The sequence below is a fragment of the Poecilia reticulata genome, chromosome 3, assembly GCF_904066995.2.
Source record: "Poecilia reticulata chromosome 3, P_reticulata-male-v2, whole genome shotgun sequence".
NCBI lineage: Eukaryota > Metazoa > Chordata > Actinopteri > Cyprinodontiformes > Poeciliidae > Poecilia > Poecilia reticulata.
In genome coordinates this window covers 28972866-28993359 of record NC_088832.1, presented here as the reverse complement: position 1 = coordinate 28993359, position 20494 = coordinate 28972866, and the positions used below count along the sequence as shown (strand labels likewise).

The 20494-nt window shown below is 38.8% G+C and overlaps 2 protein-coding genes across 16 annotated transcripts in view; both read left to right on the top strand.

The window, feature by feature from the left end:
* celf6 (CUGBP Elav-like family member 6) overlaps positions 1 to 20494 on the top strand; it is a 166459-nt gene that overhangs the window by 75384 nt on the left and 70581 nt on the right. The window lies entirely within an intron of this gene.
* Positions 1685 to 7295, top strand: LOC145551159 (uncharacterized). Of its 5 annotated transcripts, none has more exons than XM_081605411.1 (12): positions 1685 to 2743; positions 3303 to 3348; positions 3470 to 3558; positions 3750 to 3899; positions 3990 to 4135; positions 4475 to 4611; positions 4718 to 4811; positions 5111 to 5227; positions 5343 to 5550; positions 5664 to 5835; positions 6011 to 6138; positions 6351 to 7295. In XM_081605411.1, exons 9-12 carry the CDS (start codon positions 5440 to 5442, stop codon positions 6420 to 6422), a joined length of 483 nt encoding a protein of 160 aa, XP_081461537.1. In that variant the 5' UTR covers positions 1685 to 2743; positions 3303 to 3348; positions 3470 to 3558; positions 3750 to 3899; positions 3990 to 4135; positions 4475 to 4611; positions 4718 to 4811; positions 5111 to 5227; positions 5343 to 5439; the 3' UTR covers positions 6423 to 7295. The 5 variants fall into 5 exon arrangements, 2 of the variants coding, with proteins under 2 accessions (XP_081461537.1, XP_081461538.1); XR_014086989.1 differs by having other exon boundaries at positions 2074 to 2743; positions 3303 to 3351; XR_014086987.1 differs by having other exon boundaries at positions 2075 to 2743.

The following is a 20494-nucleotide window of genomic DNA, read 5'->3' as shown; positions in this document are numbered from 1 at the left end:
TTCCTTTTTGTGCTTATACAGTAATTCTAAGAACAGTGGACATATTTTCAAGAACAATTTACATGTCTGGTGAAAATAAGCAGTGATGCCTATTGTCCACGATGATGATTATTGCAATATTGCCGAAACATTGTAACAGATGGAGTTGCTCTTAGTTGTTGACTAGTGATACCAACATTGTTTTTACTTGTGAGAATTTTACATTATAGAAAGACTGGCAAGATATTTTCAAGGTGCTGTGTATTTTTAACTGACTTTTGTATGTGCATTTGAATTTTTTATGCAGTAGAAGATGATGTATTAATTGGTTCACTACAGTTCAACGAAGTGCCTTGTATACAATCAACAGCGACACACAGAAGAAAATGGCTTTTGAATAGCTGTCCTCTATGGTGACTACCATGCATCAAAAAGCATAAATGAACAAATGAAAACTCATACCAGGATAGCCTTTATTTTGCATTTTACCCCATTCCCATTCTTTGTATTGCAATCAGCACCATGGTTGCTTCCACCTTTATTCTAATAAAAGTGAATGTCTTTGCATATGAAATCGCCATTAATGCACTTTTGAGGTCAACTTGGACTATTTGATAAAACAAGCTCCAGTGAGTTGGGTTTTTTTTTGGGTCCTCAAGCACAGGAAAGATTTATTGTCTGCTCTTTGCTTGCGCCACTGCTCCTCGTTACTGGCCAACTCTGACCCCATCTTGCCGACACCACAGAGAAGCTTATTCTCAATAGATAACAAGTGAGTGGATAGGTTTTATTCATTGTGGAGAGTTACAGTGCCCAGAGTGGTGCACTGGCCTGCCTTGACACAGAGTACTGCCGGGAGTGTTGGGTATGAGGGGCAGAGAGGGAAACGGAGAGACATCTGCTATGGTCACCCACCCAGCAATACCCTATTATACCAGACGCCAGTGCTACCCTGTAGTTTTGCTCATCCCATTTCCCTGTATGAGTGAGTGTGTGTTGAACGGAGTAGAGATGGGAGGTGGAGGAGCACACACGAGTAAGGGGTTGTTTGCCATATGGCCTCCTTGCACTGAGAGAGAGCAGAAAACGGACTGCAAACTCCAGCTAAAACACAAACCATTGTGAAAAAGGGACATTTTTCTGAGACAAACTGCTCATGTGTGATGATCTGACCTTATTCCATTCCACTTCAAGTTTTTTTTTCATAACATGCAGTTATTTTCCTGATAAATTGGAATCTGAAACAATATAAGGTGCTGCAAATTTGCATGATTGAATTTAAACCAAGTGGTAAACAGCTTAAATACATTCAGTGAGAAAATAATAAACAAAATAGTACTACACTGAGTTCTAGTCAGATTAAGGCATTTATGTGATTATTTACATTATAGACTCTAGTGGACATAGTTAATAGACACAAAACATTTTTAAGATCTCTTCTAATAAATGACATCTACAGATGCTCACCAAAGTCCTTGTCTTGTTCATTGTATAGTTCTATCAAGACAACAGTAAAATGTAATGACCTTCTCAAGTTACTTAAATGGCACTGTTCTTTTCTTGATTAAGGTTTTAAAGTGGATGTTTTGGCAAGATAGTAATCCTAAGTGGCAGGAAATGTGTCTAACATAAAGTAACTGAGAATGAAACAAGAAGAGGCAGAAAAAATAAAATGGGTGAATGGTAGTTTTGTAATTCTTTTTATCTTTAATTTCTTTTTTATTTTGGGGACTTTTATTTAAGGATCTCAAGATTCTCCCAAATTGGAGTAGAATATTTTTTTAGAGAGAGATGGCTATCTAGGAGGAGAAAGTATTGGATCCAAGTAATAGTAAGAGAGCATGCTTCTTGGTAAGCTTAACGGAAAATGATCCTTGCTATGGCAAATTTTAAATTTGACTCGGTGGAATCTGTGGTTTGCTGCATCCACATTTTTACTTGTGACATTTCAGGGCAGAGTATTAATCTTCTCACCAATACTGACATCTGGCATCTTACTTTTGCTTGTGTTGTGCATTATAGGAACATTTGGCAAAAGAATGGAAAAGTATACAGTAAACCTACCTTTGATGCGTGAAGCTTAACATAGGTGAAATTTGTTTGGGTCACGAATATCATGATTGAACTTAAACAGTGTTGTAAAAAAATTATTTAAACTATATTCTGCATTAGTCCTCTGAATACCAGAAGAGCTAAGTAGCTCTTCTGGTGGGTTTGTGTTTTTTTCCTAATAAGAACACATGTGAACAACTTCCAAAAGGATGTTTCTAGGAGGCACTTCGATCAGACACCTCAAATGACTCCTTTGATTTGAAGGAATACTGGCTCCATTTTGAGCTTCCTCAATTTGTCTCAAATGCTAAGTCCAATCATCTTGCCGAGGAAACTCATTGCTAACTCTTTTACCCAGGATGTTCGTTCAATTAGATCCATAATTCACCAACATAAGCAAGATTTGGACAATGTATTGGTAAACCAAGAATCTTACCATGGCTCTTTCCCATAACAGACCTGAGCAACACCTACACAGGAAAAATAGGAGAGTAATTTTTTCGGAGTTAACATTATTTTCATCTGAAAGTGTCATTTTTATACATTATAGAGTGAAATCATTTCAATTGGTCAATAGAGTCGGAACAAAAAAACAGAGTAAATCATATCGGAGTAAAACAAGAACACGCCCACTGAAGTTCCTTAAGTTTCGTTTCTTCCACCATCTTGTTATCCCGCATTGGAACGGAGGCGACGGTTAGCTGTGTGCCAGGTAAGTCCCCAAATGGGTTGTACATATATTTTACGTGGGGTTTTATGATTTATTTTTATTATTAAGACTAATTATCTCTAGTGGAAAGATGACGTGCTGCTGTGTGGTCGTGGGGGAAGAAGGGGTGCAGCGAATAATTAACATGGTTGGCTAACTAGTTAGCATGTGTGCTTCAGCTAACTTAATTTAGCAGTTTACAACAATGTAAGTAGAAAAAAAAACATCAATGTTGTACAATGCTACGTCCATTTTTTAATTTTCACAAGTCAAGGCTGTCGCTATTTTTAAGCTGAGGAACCGAGTTTAAAAGAGGAGTTAGCCGTACAGTCGAAGCTGGCTCTGCTAGCATGTGGAGCCAGGGTTCCGCCCAGAAAATGGCGCGAGAGGACTATGCTAGTAACTTTTCTTGAACGTAGAGCAGCGATAAAAAAAACAGGATTAAAGTTGTGCTTTGTAAGCAAACTATGCAAGTTGTCAGTAAAACATTTTTGACTATTTTGTCTATAAACCCCGTTTACATCGAATTGTATGGAGCTGATATGTTTTTTTTCCGTTTTAGCTGTGGTGATTGGCTAAATTCAAGTAAAGAGCCTAGCCCCATTAAGGTAGTTGTTAGCCACCCAGTGCTTTTTCCCCATGATTGTTTCAACCTTTTATCTTCATTTTTATTCACTTTGATAAGTATGTTTATATGATAATTGAAAAATATATTTTTACATAATGCAGGATGCAAGCTGTGCGTGTCAAATACAGGGATCGACAGAATTACATCTGTTTTGAAGGACAACTGTCTTGCAGTTCGTTTTTGGAATGTGGTGAGTGAAAACAAAACAAGTTTATAGCATTTTCACATATTAGGTTTATCAAAAACGTTTTGGGAATGGTGCCAAAATAGGTGCTTTACCAACTTTTCAGATTTATTTTTTTTACTTAATTTTACTTTTTATGTCTTGTTATTTACAAATGTTCAAATATAGAATAAATAAATAATTTGCTATGTTCACAGCTGCAAAAAAGTTCAGCATCCCAGCCTTGGACTTAAAAGTCTTTGATGACTCAAAGACTGAAGTGGATGAGGAGGTTTTTGAGCTCCTTTTGAAAAGTCCAAACCTTGGTGTGCTGGAAATTTGTGAAGCACAAGATCTCAATCCAGAAGGTAAGTTGTTTTGAAGTGTCATTTGTTTATTTTATTTTTTCTCAATTTTAGTGTGTTGGCTACTGTTAACTCTACCAACAAAATGTTTAGATAATGCTATGGATCAGCTAAGTTGTTCAGCAAGTGGCTCCTTTACCAGTTCCAGTGGAGAAACTGAAGTGGACTCTGATGACACCATTATATTGCAACCCAGTATTGCAACAAGACAGAGAACTGAAGACACCTCTCTTGCCCAAGTAAGCTATGCAGATAACTGTGCAGACTTCCATAGAGTTTTTACAAATTTGAATAAATTATATAAATTACTCTATAAAAAGCACTTTCTGTGTTTTTTCCTTCAGCATATCTCTGCACATTTTAGTCCAGATCCTTACCATAGAAGCCTCTGGACTTCACAAAATTTTTAAGTTCTTGAAGTTTTTGTTTGTGCTTTTTAACATAACTTGCTATTCTACTAATAACTATTATAGCTCTTCTAATACTGTCTCTCTTTTATTAAATAAAATAGGATTTGTAATTGTCTTGTGTACGGTATTTTTGTGATGTATTGATTTATATTTTTACCATCACTTAAGATGATTGAAAATGTTCTAAAGAACAAACCAGGAGGAGACAGGATCATCAATGAATATGCGCGGACAAAAAGCCTAACAGACAGCAGACGGCGTGACATGGTCAAGATATTGGTTGCACATATGACAAGTGAACATGGGTATGCTGAAATTACTTATTTTTTTGTATGCGCCGCTCACAATTACCAGTTTTGAAGGTGTTTTTTATTCCTTTAACAATGCTCATAGTTTTTTCTGTGTCTATAGGACAAGTCCTTCCAGATGTATCAAAGAGGACAATGCAAACGGTATTATTACCTCGTTCCCTTACCTGGCTGATCCTAAGAGCAGATTTGGCTATGTAAGTTCAAAACAGAAGTCCAACCTATTGGCTATGGTTTGAGTAGAACTGAAAAAGGTTTCTCTTTTGCATGCCCTGCATTTGTGCCACTTGTTTTTAACTTTCCAATTTTTAAACCTTTGTAGAGTTCATTGTTCGAGTGTTGGGCTACTGCAGCTTGAAGAATAAACATTGTGAATAGATTTTATCTATGTAATTCAAACAATGTGAACTAAAATCTGTAAATCACAGCTTCTAGCATTCACAGCTGTCTTTGCTTTCACAGCTTTAAAAACATTTATCATTCACTTACTTTTAAGGAGCATCATTACAATGCAGAAGATGGGAGTGGGTATCTGCTTGTAGACTGAAGTTTGTCCAGAGAGAAGCTTCTAATGGACAAAAGAAGGTCCCCAGACTGTCACAAACCCAAACAGGTATGTGTATTTATACTTGTACAATTCTCATCCTGCAACCAAACTGCACAATAAGTTCCCTAGCCTTATTTATTAAATCCTAAAATGGAGTGTCATATTCTTATAATTTTTTTAGGGGGACCAACAACTGACGGGGACTGTTTGAGAGAAGAAGACTGCCTTATGACAGATAGCTTGTCTTCTGAGGCCATTGCGCTGATGAAGGAACTGTTATGAGGAAGATGAAACAGACTTTCAACTATCACCAGAAGATGATTCATGACCCAGTGAAGTCATGTAGTATCTTTTTGGACTTCCCAAGATTCCTGGACATAGGAGGATTGGTATGTTTATCTTCACTTAAGCTTAACCTACTTTTAACAAAGTTTAAGTTAAGGTGGATGTGAGAAAGTTTAACAAAATGATTTTTAAAACCTTCACTTCATCTATTCTCCAGGTTGAGCAAGATTTTACATTGATGTTTGGGGAAACCATCGCTGCAAAGTTCCTGGAGAAGTGGCCCACTGTCTACAAGCAGAAAGTCCTTGAACAAAGCCGTGGTCTCACACAGTCTGAAGACCTTCAGAACCTTCTTCACAATGCTGAAGGCACAACAGAAGTGGAAAATGGTAAATTGGACTGGATTATAAAGAAAGTGTTTAATGTTACAGAATTTTATGTAAATTGATTCAATATAAGTGCACCTCCTCCTGCCGTCACTGTTTGGTAAGCTCACTCGAAGTGTTAACACTGTTGCAAATAAGAAGTATTGGTAGCTTATGTTTACTTTACTTTTTCTTCCAGGATGGGACAGTGACATGTCATCCATTTTGATCCTTGTTCACCTCCTGCCACCGTCACCTCACGGCCGCAAGAGACCAGGGAAACTCTCAGCCAGACAAGCCAGTGAACATCTTGTGAAGTTTGTCAAGGTAAGGTTACATTAAAGGGAAGATTTATGTTGATCAAAATTCTCTTTTCTTCACTTATTTTTATTTAATTTATTTGTATTTCTTGTGAAGTTGGTCTTAAATTTCATTTCAAGTGACCTTAAAGAGGTCCTGAAAAGTAATTTGCCTTATCTATAAGAACCTTGTCTTCTTTGAAGCCCAAGACTAATCGTGTTGTATTCTGTTTTTTCCAGAGACAGGAACCAGCATCCAGGAGCACCTTGATGGCATCTCAGAAAGGTGTCAACTGTACCTGCTTGCAGTAGGGACTCAGAGGAGCGTGATTCACAAGTACTTCATTGTGTTTGACAAACATGCCATACCTTGTAGATCACCAGGCTCTCTTGCCTGTTTTGATGAGCTTTTTAAAGCTCACTTTGTGTTCGGCACTTCATATGACCATGATCTGGTCAATGTGTACAATTTTCTGCACACCGCCATTTATGAGATAGATGTTGAGACAACCAAAGTGAATCCTAGGGTTGCAGAGTTGAGGGCTCGGATGCTGTGTTAAATTGTTGTTTTGCTATGATTGTTTCAGTATTAAGTTGAGTTGGAATGTTCTGTTTCATTTGTAAGAAGTACCAGGCAAATGTTCTCTGACCAAGCACTTAAAAGTGATCCACGGACTTTGCCCTGGTAAGACACTTCATCTTAAATGTGGTCAGGCAGGTTGTGCTCAAGTTTATGGCACGTTTTCTGGGTTCAGAAAGCATCTTAATAAAGCACATGATAAACACACTTCTAATCCTGGTGAAGGCCCATCTACAACTGAAGAGACATTTGAAAGTCAAGATTTTCCCTCTGAGTGTTGCTTCTGATACAGTCCTGCTTCAGAAATATCTTGTCTAGTTGTGCAACAGCAGTTGCTGAACTTAAAGTGGCAGGTGTAAGTGAAAGAACAATTAACTCTTTGGTCATTTCCCTGGAAGAAATAGTTAATGATCTTCAAAATCAAGCAAAAGAATCTGAGAAGCAGTATTTCTTTACAAGAACTTGTCAAAAGTGACTGAGTGCAAAATTGATCAATGTTTTGAGAAAATGGAAAATCCTTTGTGTCATACAGTCATGAAGATGCAAATGTTTATACTATTCAATACTGTTTTTTGTGAACAATAAAAATGGCTGTTCAAATACTGCTTTCTGGTCTATGCATTGTATTCTTACAAACTCTGCTGTGTATAATAGCTGTAAAACAATTGCTTAGTGAGTGAAATAAAGTTAAAGTTGGTTCTATTTTAGAATGTAATTTAATGTTTAACTGCACAATATGGAATAAAATTCAATTAAATTAGGAGTAAAATTTTATACTACTAAGAGCACAATTTGACACTATGTGGAATAAAATGTATTCTATTTTGTGTAAAATTTCCTTTTAGTCAGACTAAAAGTTATCTCTACTTGGAGTAGAATGCAATTCTATTTAGAGTAAATTATATTCCACTTAGAGTTAAAATACGGTGGAGTAGTTTTTCTTTTAAACAACTTAGAGTAAATTCTCTTGGCAGTGATTAAAATTTTTGCACTAAATTGAGTTGATTTTACTCTGTAATTTCAACTCTTCCATGAGAGTAAATTTTACTCTATTTAGAGTGGGACCAAATGTTGTCTTTTTTAGAGTAAAATTTTTTTCAAATTGAGTAAATTTTACTCTGGAAATTTTACTGTGTACATACTTTCAGATGAGACCTGTGTCGATTTTCTTCTCCATACTACCACCATTCATGAGCAAGATCCCAAAACCTTTTAAGTTCTCTGCTTGACTCCAATTCCCTGAGGGAGTAATTTACACTTTTCTGGTAGGGAACCATAGCCTCAGACTTGGAGTAACTGACCCTGACACTGGCCATTTTGCACTTGGGTTGTGAATTGCTACAATCTGTGGTGAAGTTCAAGGTCTGAAAACATCATCTAAACCACATCATCTGCACAACTTACAAGGGAACCCTGTCTGGTGTCCTTTCCCCTGAGATCCTGTCCACTAACACCATGAACAGAATCCTTTACATAAATTTTTCAGTGATTCAAAATCTTATATAGTTCAAGTCATTTATTCTACTTTGAATCTCTAAAGCAATCAAGTGGCCCTAATCATAATCTAAGAGCGAATTGAAAGTTAAGCAGAAGTTAGCTCTACAAGAGAAATATAACTTGTTCTTTGAAACATGAATTATATTGTAAAATTACATGACATGCCTTCAAGTCCTTTCACATATTTCTGACTGAGTTATTGCGCTGCAAAGTTGTTGATGTCATTGTACTTCATAAAAATCTCTAGATAATAGAAAGGATCAGAACAATTTTCAAAGTGATATTTCAAACATATTGTTAAAGCACTCACTCACCAGGACAGTCTTACAAGTGTGACAGAAGACTGAACTCAAATTTAAGCCTCAAACATCATGAAATGCAACACTTGGTGCCACAGTGCAACTGATAACACTTTGACTGTGGAAAGATCAAAGCAGAGGACAAACACACGAGGGATATTTCATCTTTTTTTGAAAGCAATAAGGTGAAAGAAGATGCAAGGAGATTCAGTGGGGAGAAAGTTGCAAACAAGGAGACAAGGAGAAAGAGATCCATTCAAAGTCGGAGAAACCAATGATGCTGCTCGTGCACAGGGATTGCCACACCCACTGAGCAGCTGGGGGCTCTGGAGTGAAGGAAGGTTTTCATCTGTTTTATCTCTTCCGCCGTCTTTTTGCTTCTTTCTCTTTTTGAGGTTACACAGAGCATGTCTCCTTTTTCCCCTTTCCCCCCTCTTCAGTGAGGCTGAGATCTTAATCGCCCCTGACCGTAATCTTCCAGAGTGAAATGCTTTTGTTCAATAGACAAAAAGGAGCTTATAGATGCTGCACCCTGCAAGGCTATATCACCATAGGGTTATCCTCTGGCAAAACGGGAGAGGTGTACTATATGTGTATATGTGTGAGTGTCGCATGTAGACTGTGAGAAAAACATCCTATTTTAGATAATGTGATCTGTTGCTGGACTATAAAAGCATGTTTGACACCTTAGGAAGTCAGTTTGTGGAGGTAGAAAACGTACCGTTTTACCAACGAAACACGTGAAAAGCTGTGATCTTAGATGAAGACTGCTGGCTTATCTTGAGGCAGTATGTGCTGTAGGTGGTGCTGCAATGTCCATTATTGTGTCTGCCTTGAAAAGCTAAATAGTTTGAAGGTTTGTAAACTATGATGAGTTGACATATGACAGTTTAGACCAATTGTAAAGCTGTGTCTTTTCTTTAAATTTGACAATTTTGTATTTATTTTTTTAATCTTTTTTTCTGCATCTATATTGTTCTTTTGTGGAAAAAACTATCCATCTCCTGAATGGAGCAAACTAAAAGTGACACTATATGTTATTTGGAAAGAGAACTGCAATCATAGAGAGATCATTTTTGTGGCCACAGCCAATCCCACTTAAATTCACCCTTTTATCTCTATCTGTAAGTCTTTCTTGCGCTTTTGTTTTTTTTCTTCCTCTTTTCCTCTATTATTTCACTTTCGACATGCCTTGGTTCTTTATTTTTTGCCTCTCTCTGTCATCTCATTTTATTCTGGTTGCATTTGTCACTTTCTCCTTCTCTGTCGCGGTCTTTTCTTGTTCTTTTGTCTCACTGTCACTTTCATTCCAAGCAACATGTTTTGTATTTTTTGTCGGTTCCCCCTTCTCTTTTTCTCCTCACATGCACACACAAACAGATAATAAGTATGTGCTTTTTAAAGTGAAAGGACTATATTTTTTCTGAAGTGCTCTGACACATATGTTGTGAATTGGTGGTCTTAAATAAACAGAATTGAATTCAATAATTTTTTAAATTACACAAAAGAGTGAAATGTACATTTTCATTGAAATGCATAACAATCTCAAAGCTGAGAGCTCAGAGTTAATGCATCAAGCTTAAGATATTTATACTTATCAGGCAAAACATTGTAACCACTGATAGTTCATATGAAAAATATGCATAACTTTTTCATAATGGCAACTACTGTTGGGTGTGATGTATTAAGCAGGAAGTAAATATTTTGACCTCCAAGTTGAATCATTTTAAACAGGAATAGACAAGTATAAAGATTTGATCAAGTTTGATAAGGCCTCATTTTTTGGGTGAGCATAGGATAAAAAAAACTTCTAAATTTGTGGGGTGTTTCCAGTCTGTGTGGTCAAGATATATAAAAGGTGGTTTGTGTTTTAGCAGATTAACGCACCCTTAAAACAAAAATGTTAATATAATTTGGGGAGTACAAGAAATCTAGAGGTGTTGAGGTGGTTTTCAAATTCCCCAGATATTGGTATCTGTAGAATGTGCAGGACAAACAAGTCTGTTCACATAAACTCAGGACTTAAAGGATCTGCTAATAACAGCCTAGTGCCAGATACCACTGCACAGCTTCAAGGCTTTAGTCTGGTAATGTCCATGTAGCCATACATTATTAGGCAGGGGGTCATAATGTTATATCTGCTCAGATGAGAAATCATCCCGAACAATTTGAGAACTCCTTATCTCAGTGTACATGTTGTGTCTTTAAACATGCGAAGATATGCAGGCTTGAACAATTTGGCTTAATGCTTATGGATTAGTATGAGATGAGTAACAGAGCAAAAACAATATACTTACTCCCGTTCTGAAATGAAATTCCTATATAAAATTGACAATTGGGAATATTCCCGCCTATGGATTGGCATTTGTTTAAATGTGAGCTTATTAGTGTCCGACACATTTTGCTTTGTCCACTGCTTTAAAATGTAAAGGGGAAAATTCATTCTTATACTCTCTTCCTCTTAAATGTACATCATCCCTCCGTGTTACTTCTTTGTTGCTCATTCTCGTTGTCCTTGTCCCTGAACACTGTGGATTGACAAATTAGATAGAATCTCATCAGGCGTAAATAATGACAGCTATCTGTAAATAGTGCTGGAGCAGGAGAGCAACAGATGCTGCTCCTGGTGAAGGAGAAAAAGACTGCTCTCCTCCACTGAGCCTGCTCTCCGCATGCTGCCACTCACGTATTTGGCTCCCATTAACACTGATCTATATTAATTCCTTAGAAAAAAACGGGGCTGAATAAGAAAGTTGATTAAGGAAATGAAAATCTATTCTGCTGCGCCAAAGCTCAATGTGTTCCAGTCTGCTTCACACTGTGGAATTTTTAAACCTTAAAGGCTATCCAGTTAGTCACAGACCAACGAAGCAAAGCCGGGTTACAATGTTTATTTATCCATCTACTTATTCTTTTTTTTAAACATTTCCCCTATCCCACCTAATATATTGGTAGACAGAGAGGCAAAGAGAGCGACACTTGTCTTTTTGCTGCGGCTGCAGATAAAAATTTCAAGCCTCTTATGTAAATTTCTAAAAGCAAGTCTTGTCTCAAATACAGGAAGTCTACAAAAACTCAGTGAGCTACAGTAGTTTGCTAAAATGTACCTGGCATTCATCAATACTTGGAATGAAAGCTAACGCCCTCCCATGTCCACTGAGGCTTGTATCCAGTCATTGATTTCTGGCCAGGCGTTTGCTCACCCCAGCCAAGGCCCAAATGTAATTTAAGTGCTGTGTGGCGACGTGTTTGTAGCATAAAACCTTACATGGTGTGGTCAACAGCCTCAGGCAATGAGTGAGCTCTAAAGTGGCAAACAGCAGTGAGACGTATTTCCTCTTCCAGCTCACCTTGCACCTCCTCGTCAAATTAAACGATAGAGACTGGAGGGCTTTCTGCGGGCCTTCAGCAAGCTTTCACCCCTCCAACTCTAAGAGGATGAGGCAGGCCGATGACAAACACTCACCGCACAGCTCACACATGACAGAGGAGGGAAAAAAATAAAAATAAAACACTTCAATTATTCCATATAAAATGGCATCAGCTCTCGACCCTGTACTCCAGGAAATTAAATTTCAAAATGGACCTCAGCTATGGCTGCAAAACAAAGCCATCTGATAATTAGGGGAGGATTTTAATAATGCCAGATTTTCTACATTGGTGTGCAGAAGTAGGGAAATTTGTGCATTACAATCTAAAAAATATAACAAAATGTGACAAAGAAAACATTAATTTTTTTTGCTTGGTGTTGAAACCTGATATTTACACACACCATATAAAAATACCATCTTTTTCCTCAATGTCATTTAAGTAACTGACTTGAGCTTTTCCTGTTAAGTCAGTTAAAATTGCCACCTTATTTTTATTTGATGAATGAGCATGAAGATATTTTTTTGGATGTTTTCTTAACTTTCTTGGCATTTCGGTAGTCATATATATTCCCTAAAATTTCCCCTTAAACAGCATGACTTGAGTCAAATATTTCTGTCATTATTTCACAATACTACTTACAATAACTTGAGGGTTGGTAGGCCCATTCCTCCTGACATAACTGATGGAACCAAATCAGGTTTGTACGCCACCTTGCTCACACAAAACATTTTCATCTTTCCTCACGGAACTGAGATGATGGTTGCACAATGATCCCTCCAAAACGCAAATTTTGTTGTCATCAAGCCATTTGTAACTAATTTGGTGACATTAGGATGGTTGTCTACTTGCAGGACGCACTTACTCAAGCTAGGCTGGCTGATGTCTCAAGATGTTGCATCAATTTTTTCACATAATGACTAAAAATGTAATTGTTTGTTAAGACAGACTCTTACCAGATTTTGCTAACATCTTCTAAAAGTCTTGTACTTTAATTCTGGGGGAAATATATACCTTCTGAGTAGATATTCTTATAGTGATTTTTTTTTTACTGATTGTTTGAACAGATGAACATGTTACTTTCAGACATCTGAATCCTCTGAACTTGTTGTCATGTTAAATATTTGATTTTGTGTTGTAGTGTATGAGTGCAAGACAAGATGCTGTTGTGTGATACGGCTACTTAAACACCCAAAATGTCACAACAGATTACAAAGCTTTTGGCGACAGACATTAATACTAAATGTATGCTGACATAAGCTGCAAAGACAATATGTTGTGTCAGAAAGCAACGCAGACACAGACATGATAAAAAATATTGCACTCTTTGTTCAAGTGCTTCGACATCCACCCAGAGAACATCGCCGGCTTCTGCATCCAGTGCCTCAGCTGGGAAAATAATTGCTCCGGGAGGTTGATGGACTGTCAGGAGTCACACGAGCTTGTTTCCTCTGTTCTCCTTTCTTTCCCTCTCGCCTGGCGACGCAGACAGACGCCACGGAAGCACCTTGTGTTCGCCATGTACGGAGATAAACTGCATATTGCATTCTGTTTCAAGTGTTACAAATCTCTTGCAATAATATAATAAAAGATGTATTATTCATTGCTTCTGCAGTGATTGAACTCAGGAATGAAATATGCATAGGGCGCGCATACTATTTCAAAAAGCCAACATTTGACGGCGGGCGATGAGCGAACATCACCTCGTGTCTCTGTTGTCATCAAATGCCGAAGACAGGAGATTAGTTGTGTGAGGACAGTGCGGGGTAGTTTTGGGGGCCACTTCATGGGCTGGCAAAATGGGTGAAATGTTTCGAGAGGAATATGAGAGAGGGATCCAGGTGAAAATAAGAATACATTTTCAATCTTCTGTGTGATGAGAATCCATTTGTGGTCCCCAGGTGTGACAAACAAAAGGCTGGATGTGTTGTTCCAAATCCACATTACTGGTTCTGCTTTATTTCCCGCTGAGATGGGGTGCATGGGGAGTGTGGGATTAGGGTGTTGGGGGTGCCAACTGAGTCATTTCGCTGCCTGTTCTCTGCAGAGGGTATAATTGCAGACCTTAAAACATACCAATTCTGTTTTGGTATGTGGGAAGAGCTCAAGGGGGGAGGTTAGAAATTATCAGTCACTTTGGTTTAAAAACATTTGCGTGCAGCATATTAGACTGAGATGTTTGTGACATCGTAGTATGATTGCATTATTTGCAAATAGTACATTAAAGAAAAGGGGAAAAATCTGTTGTTGCATTCCAGGAAACCTCATCACAACAGCGCATATTTACGAGGTGGTGCAAAATGTGGTATATTTTTAGAGAACATATTGTATTTTATGTTAGTGATTTCCAAGTGTTTTTCTATTGGCCTGGGGGCCTGTGTGACTGAGTAATAGACATAGTAATGGCTTCATCCTTGCCTGCCTAAATTTGTTTTCCATCTTCTTGACTTGCAAACACCAAAATGAAAAAAAAAAGGCAACAAATGATAAACAGCATCTGCCCAATTACTCTCACTTTGTGTTCAGAAATAGATATATTTTTGTTATCAAGATGTACCCCTGCTCTGCATTGACAACACCTTGCCACAGAAACAAAAGGCATTTACATTTCCTCAGGCTGGCAGTGAGGCACAAGTTTTCCCATTCATTTAGGTCGTTTCCTCCTGAAGCCATGGAAGGCCCTGACCCGGAGCTTCTCTGTTAGCACATTAGAAACTGTATAGCATTGCATCGGTGCCTGTCATTCACAAACACCCCGCACAATCAACACAAACAAGCCCTGAATCCTACCCCACACACAGACACGTGCAGGAAGCCAGGCAAGATGAAGCTGGGGCATTGATTTTATAATGATGCCCTGCCTGCTTCCAGCCATGGAGGAATTAGAGCTGGCTGTGTTGAACTCTTGGTGTGTGGAGAGTTTTTTGGATCAGAGCCCCATTGGATGGTGGGAGCGTCTAGTCCGGTGGAGAGGATGGGCTACAGACGTGTGCAGGCGGTCGATCCAAGGCATGTAGAACACAGAGAGGCAGCCGTGCCCAACTTTGCTGAGGCACCGGGAGCCAAACGTCCCTTCCTCAGCACACACAGACCTGCAACTGCCAATCAAAGCAGCCTCCGGCACTGCCACTGCCTTGTGCGCATAAATTAGCATGTATTTGCATAAGAATTCACTCGTTTAGCAGACCCACTTGGCTCTCCCCCAAATGGCATTTTCTAACTCCCCTTCCGTCTACCACTTTTCCTCTTCTTATCCTTTTACAAGCACCAATAAGAGATGGAAAATAATCTGTTAACCCTTTTCATACCTAACCCCTCTTGACACAAATTACACGTGCATATGCATGTTTGTTTTGGATTGCAAATTAGAACATTTAACCAACAAATGATTTAGAAAACAAGCAAATAAACACGGACAGACTTACTTCAGTATTGCTTTGTGTGAACCATTGTAGAACCAGCTCCCCAACGTTTGAGCTAGCACTCTGCATCAACCTAATGACCTGCAACTTCAAAATGAACTGCGCTTCAAATGTGCAGCACAGCTGACTTGTCACATGGTATTCATCAGCATAGCTACATTATTTAGGAACAAGTTTTAAAAGCCTATTTAATATGTTTCAGCCCAAAGGGGGAACTAGAACATGTGCATCTTTCTAAATTACATATCAAAATAGAACAATTCTTCTGGTCAGAAGTGGTTGTAAGGAAGCTTAGAGAGACAATAAAAAAGATTTTTTTTATTTATTTATTTTTTGTTCCATGATGATCCATCAGCCATAGCAAAAGAAAGAAGATACTGTAGCTATTAAAAAGAAAGAGTTACCAATTGTCCTTTCTATGAGTTACTGGAGTCAATGCTTGAGCATAATAACAATGTAAATTTCTGACAAAGTCTGCTTTTTCAATGTCTCAAGCATCCTTAACAGCTGGTATATTTGAAGGATAATCTGGAAAGTTGCCTATAGTTGCTAAGTTCTTTGCTTTTACATATGGTGCTGCTTTCAAGCTAGCAGGAGGCTCCTGGTGAGAGCATTCTAAAAAAATCATCTCACTTGCATGATTACAATCAGTTTATGTGTTTATTTAGGTCCGCATAGCAATCACCTCGCCTTAAACATGGCTCACATAAAAATGTCTGGGTACAGCTCTTTGCTCTAAAAATAAAGGAAGAGCAGCATCATGGCAATGTGGTACACACATATGTTTCAGAGGGATGAGCTCTTAAGCCACCCATGCAGTTTCACATTTAGGAGAGGATGAGCTTTCTGTACGCTCCTAGGTCTAACTAGTACCACAGACATACAGAGCTGTGCAATAGCTGTACAGTTTAAGTGTTTTTTTGCTGTGATTTTGTGTTACAGGGCAACATAAAGTCGTGCATTACTGGGAAGTGGAAGAGAAATGGTACACGGTTTTCAAATTATTTTTTACAAATTTGAGGAGTGAACAATGCGAATGTGTTCCACAACCCCCTGACTGACTCTGTGTGTAAGTACTTTTTGCAGCTGCAGGACCCTGGGGGGTATATCTCTACCTGATTTGTCTTTCCAAAGATTCTCATTGGGATTTAAGTCTGGACTTTGACAGAGCGATTTCTTTAAGCTAATCCTTTGCATTGCTCTATGTTTAGGGTCATTTTCATGGTAAAATGTAAAATGTTACCCAAGGCTAGCCTCTGACATTTTTCCTTTTTGATATGCGCAATATGTAACTCCACTCATCTTTCTTTCTTTACACTGATCAGTTAATTTGTCTTTGCTGATAAATTGTGTTCCTATCGCTTCGTGTCACCATGTGGTAACTCTGTGTTTCATTATGTTGTGGCATGAGGGTGCATTGCACTTTGCGGATTGACCAAAATGTTACAGTTTGTATCCGACTGGAGGACCTTTTTCTACATTTTTCAAATGTTCTTCAGATGAGGCCAGTCAGGTGGGCCATGACTGGCCTCATCTGGGCTGTGGATCTTCGCAGCTCCTCCAGCGTTACTATGGAGCTATGAGTTACCTTAGATTTACGACCATGTCTTGACAGGTTTCCAGCTGTTCTTTTCTGATTTCTGAAGCAATTGACTGTGGTCTATGACATGTTCAAAGCCTAGATCATTCTGCCATTCTTTGAATTTCTCCACAACGTTATTCCAGACATAACTGGTGGGTTCTTTGGTCTTTATGATGTTGCTTGTTCACTATTGTCCCTTAACAAACCTCTAAGGCCTTTTACAGCAGCTGTGTTTAAGAATGAAATACACATACGCAGGTGAATGGGTTTCATTTGGAAGTATCAAATTAAGAGTATTTGCAAGTTTGAGATTTTCTTTACAAATCAAAATCTGAAAGTGGGATTAGGAGATATATAAAACATTTTCTATATTCATTGGACTTCACAATCATGTCTGTCTCATAAAGTTCCAATAAAACACACTGGATTTTCTGCTTGCACTATGACAAAATATGGATTAATTCTAAGGGTACAAATGCTTTCGCAAGATACTGTATATGTGATTAAATGTGACAAGCAAGTAGTAACACACAATGGGCTTTTAAATTCATCATGTTTGTCCCTGAAGGATTACTGGCAGATTACGGCTCAGTTTGCATGTATGTATGCGTGTGTAATTTTACATCTAAATAACTCAAACTCCAGGAGGTTGTATAGTCGCTCTGGGGACTGTTCTCTCTCCTTATGATCCCCTGCTGGTCCAGGCGAACGACTGAGCTTCTTGTCACCATCTCCAACCTGTGCTTCCTTCCCTGCATCATATCTAACTCAAACACACACACACACACACAAAAAGAAGCACACATACCCGAGGGGCTAAGACTGCCCTGTCTCATCCCATTTCGTCAGTTCCTTTGATCCCTCACCCTCCCAAAAATACACTTTACCCCCTCCCCTCCTGTCAGCGTTAACTTCCTACCATGCTATTTAAGCTTCCTTGTCTGCCTGGAGCGTCCAGAGCTTTGACGCTAGCTACTGCTGTCTCCTAATGGCAGAACAGGCTGGGGGGTGTCAGGCAACAGGAGCACCACAGAAGGCCCTGAGGTACACTACGAGATAAGGATGGCTCATTACTGGCGAGGAAGGGTTAATGTTCACAAGCAGCTTCGAAAGGCCCCTCCCAGACCGTTGTTGCTTGTTATGAAAGTTAATGATGTCAGTGGAGGCCCTGGTTGTTGATTAGTCTAAATGGAGGACTAATAGAAGCACGTGAGCGTGATTAATGTAGGAAAGGGAGTATTTCAAAGATGAGGCCGTGCCACAGCGGTCCTGGGTGGTCCCAGGTGAAGCGTGTCTTCAGACAACACTGCAGGGCACCTTATCAGCTGGTCGCGCTATCCTCCATGCCACCCCGATAGCATGACCTGCCATGGCATGCCACAAAACCCACTTCAGCACCGAGACAGGCCAGCCATTGTGGACAGGCCTAATTAGCTGTCACAGCAGGTGGAGCAGGGAGCAGGGACACTCTGTGGTCTGCTCCCTGACAGCAAGGGTCCCCACAGATCTTCCACAGACGCTGGAGCACACATGCACATGTGTGCTTACATGTCTGTTTATGACTGTGGGGGCATGCTTTTAAATAGAGACAGAATTGTGAAGAGTATGTCAGGATGTAGTGCACATATAGTCCCTCACTGACAAGCAGAAAGGAGATTACTCCATTGACAATGTGATTAGGAAAAAAAAACAAACCCAAAAAAAACAGGTAGGTGTGAGTCTGCAAGTCTCTGTTCGGAAAACTTTAATTACCTTTCAGTTAACTTTTTGCCGGTGAGAGCTTTGGCAGAATGGAGAGGCACTGGACTACCACAATGAAGAACACAACATAAAAAAAACAAAAAAACAGGTCACAGGAGAGCAAAACTCAAAATGTATAATGCAGACATTGAAAACACACAGGTTTCCTGTGATCAAATAAGTCCTAATGCATACATAACTAAAAAACAAAGCTCCAAAGCAATCCTCCCTGCCAGAGATATAGCTTGAAGCAGATGTTTGTTTGATATAAAGAGCACTTGAATTCGATGTAATGTCTGTCGCAGGAACCACAAATAGTGAAGACGGAAAAGTAAATAAGCCATTTTGGCTGCAAAAATGTTTTCTTGGTAGATCTGTGACCATAAACAATCATTCAGCCTTTCTCTCTCCTAATAATGGGCCATTTACACGCGTTCCCTGCATCAACGGACCCCTGTCACCTCCCTCCCACCACAATACGTTGCTTAGTGTGTTTTCCTCCAAACCCCCATGGAGTTTGTCCCTCTTTTTTAGCTTTGTGCATGGAGGGAAGATACGGTGCATTCTGATGCTCTCCTATGCATGCTGTTTGAGCCGTTACTGATATCTACCCTGAACACACAATGCAAGCATGCACACACAGTAAAAGACACACACTTTAGCTCAACACACTCCCCTAGTTTAATCTATTACCATTTTTATGTGGCTCAAATATTCAGGCTGTTAACCAATGCATCATTATGAGGCTTATAACTGCAACAGCCAAAGGATTTATAGGCTTAAATAAATTATGTGATACAATAGTGCAAATTTTATGAGTTGAAACTTTGCAAATATTTTTAAGCAATACCAATAAAAGACAAATAACCCGAAAAGATGTGAGAAAGGGATTTCTCCCCTTCACTGTTAAAGGCTGGTTTTAACAGTGTCACACTCTTCATATTGTACTTTATGTTTACATTTATCTTACACACATTTAACTTGAATGGGATGCAATTTGTACATCATGTTTTATTTTTTTATGCCTTGATATATTTTTTTTTCCTGTTCATGTGTTTTAATGTGCCTTAAATCCTTTGCTCTTATACATACTAACGTGTGTTGATGGGAGTTGTTTCAGCAAAACTCATAAAACAACTCACCCAGTGATGTATAGAGCATTTTTAAACTCATACGTTTCACACTTGGTCACTATACATCATGTTTGATGTTATGTGAGTAGGTCTATTTGATCCCATTTGGCAGATGGATCCAATCGTCCACACTGATATTGGGTTCTGACACAAAGCAATCTGACGACAGGCTCATTGATGATGATGCGTTCTGTTCTATTGCACTGAGATCCAGTCCAATTTCAAAAGCAAATTCAGCCATTCATCTTACAAATAATTGTGGCACTTTATCAATTGCTCCCAGTCTTTTATCTATCACTTCGATTGATGTGATCATTTTCCCAAACAGCCTTCTTTGCTAACAGCATCTTGGAACACAATTGTAGGGCCTTTGTATGTGTGTGCGCGTGTGTGGGTGTGTGTGCGTGTGTGCGTGTGCGTGCGTGCGTGCGTGTGCGTGTGTGTGTGTGTGTGTGTGTGTGTGTGTGTGTGTGTGTGTGTGTGTGTGTGTGCTGGTATAGGTCTAAAGGCATTCAGATGCTGAGCTGCCACTATATCCACATTTGTGTGTATAAATGGTGTTGCATCGAAAGTAAGCAACGATTTTATAACATTTACATTTTCTTATTTGTACATTTGAGTGTAAAGTAGGAGTCTGCTGACATTAAAATAATTCATCTTCAATTTTAACATTAGCATTTGCTTTCGTTGTTTGTTGCACTTGGTTTATTCATGAGCTCCTTCTTTCCATTATTAAAGCGACTATAAGTTTGAGTATGAATG